Source organism: Apaloderma vittatum, unplaced genomic scaffold (genome assembly GCF_000703405.1).
Source record: "Apaloderma vittatum isolate BGI_N311 unplaced genomic scaffold, ASM70340v1 scaffold25341, whole genome shotgun sequence".
NCBI lineage: Eukaryota > Metazoa > Chordata > Aves > Trogoniformes > Trogonidae > Apaloderma > Apaloderma vittatum.
The window spans coordinates 31,537-32,001 of record NW_009698940.1 but is presented as its reverse complement, the minus strand read 5'-3'; the positions used below and the strand labels follow the sequence as shown (position 1 = coordinate 32,001).

The 465-nt window shown below is 51.0% G+C and overlaps 1 protein-coding gene across 1 annotated transcript in view; it reads right to left on the bottom strand.

Annotated features, from left to right (window-relative positions):
• Positions 1 to 465, bottom strand: part of LOC104280529 (microtubule-actin cross-linking factor 1-like) — a gene marked incomplete at both ends in the record, with an annotated part of 44,595 nt that overhangs the window by 14,863 nt on the left and 29,267 nt on the right. Inside the window, 1 exon segment of the mRNA XM_009878201.1 lies at positions 60 to 119. Coding sequence (XP_009876503.1) covers positions 60 to 119 — 60 coding nt within the window.

Below are 465 nucleotides of genomic sequence, written 5' to 3'. Positions count from 1 at the left end.
AGCAGTTTCCCAATGGCAGCTTCGCTCTCCTGCAGCCACATCCTGAGAGACTCTGCCACCTCCTGGAACTGCTGGTAGTGATCCAGCAAGGTGTTCAGGTGGGAGCCAAGCTTGGTGCACTGCAAAGGAGCAACAAGGTGTAAGGGCAGCACAGAGCAACCGGTGGAAAATGTGCAGAAATCATCAAGAAATTAAAAAAAAACAATTAAAAACCCAACCTTGCCATACGTGTTAAAGGAATTGCAGGAGGCAACATGCAAGCTAAGACCAAGACAGAGGGTGTTGCTCCTGCCCAAGCCCTGAAGGAGACAATCTTTGCCCTACAACCTCCATATGGGCTAGAAATCCAGCCTGACACTCGAGAGTAACATCCCTCTGTCATCCCTGCTTGTTCTACACGCACAGGACGCAAACAGCATCTGCTCCAGTACCTTGGAGTGCAGCGTGGTGTATCGCTGCGTCGCA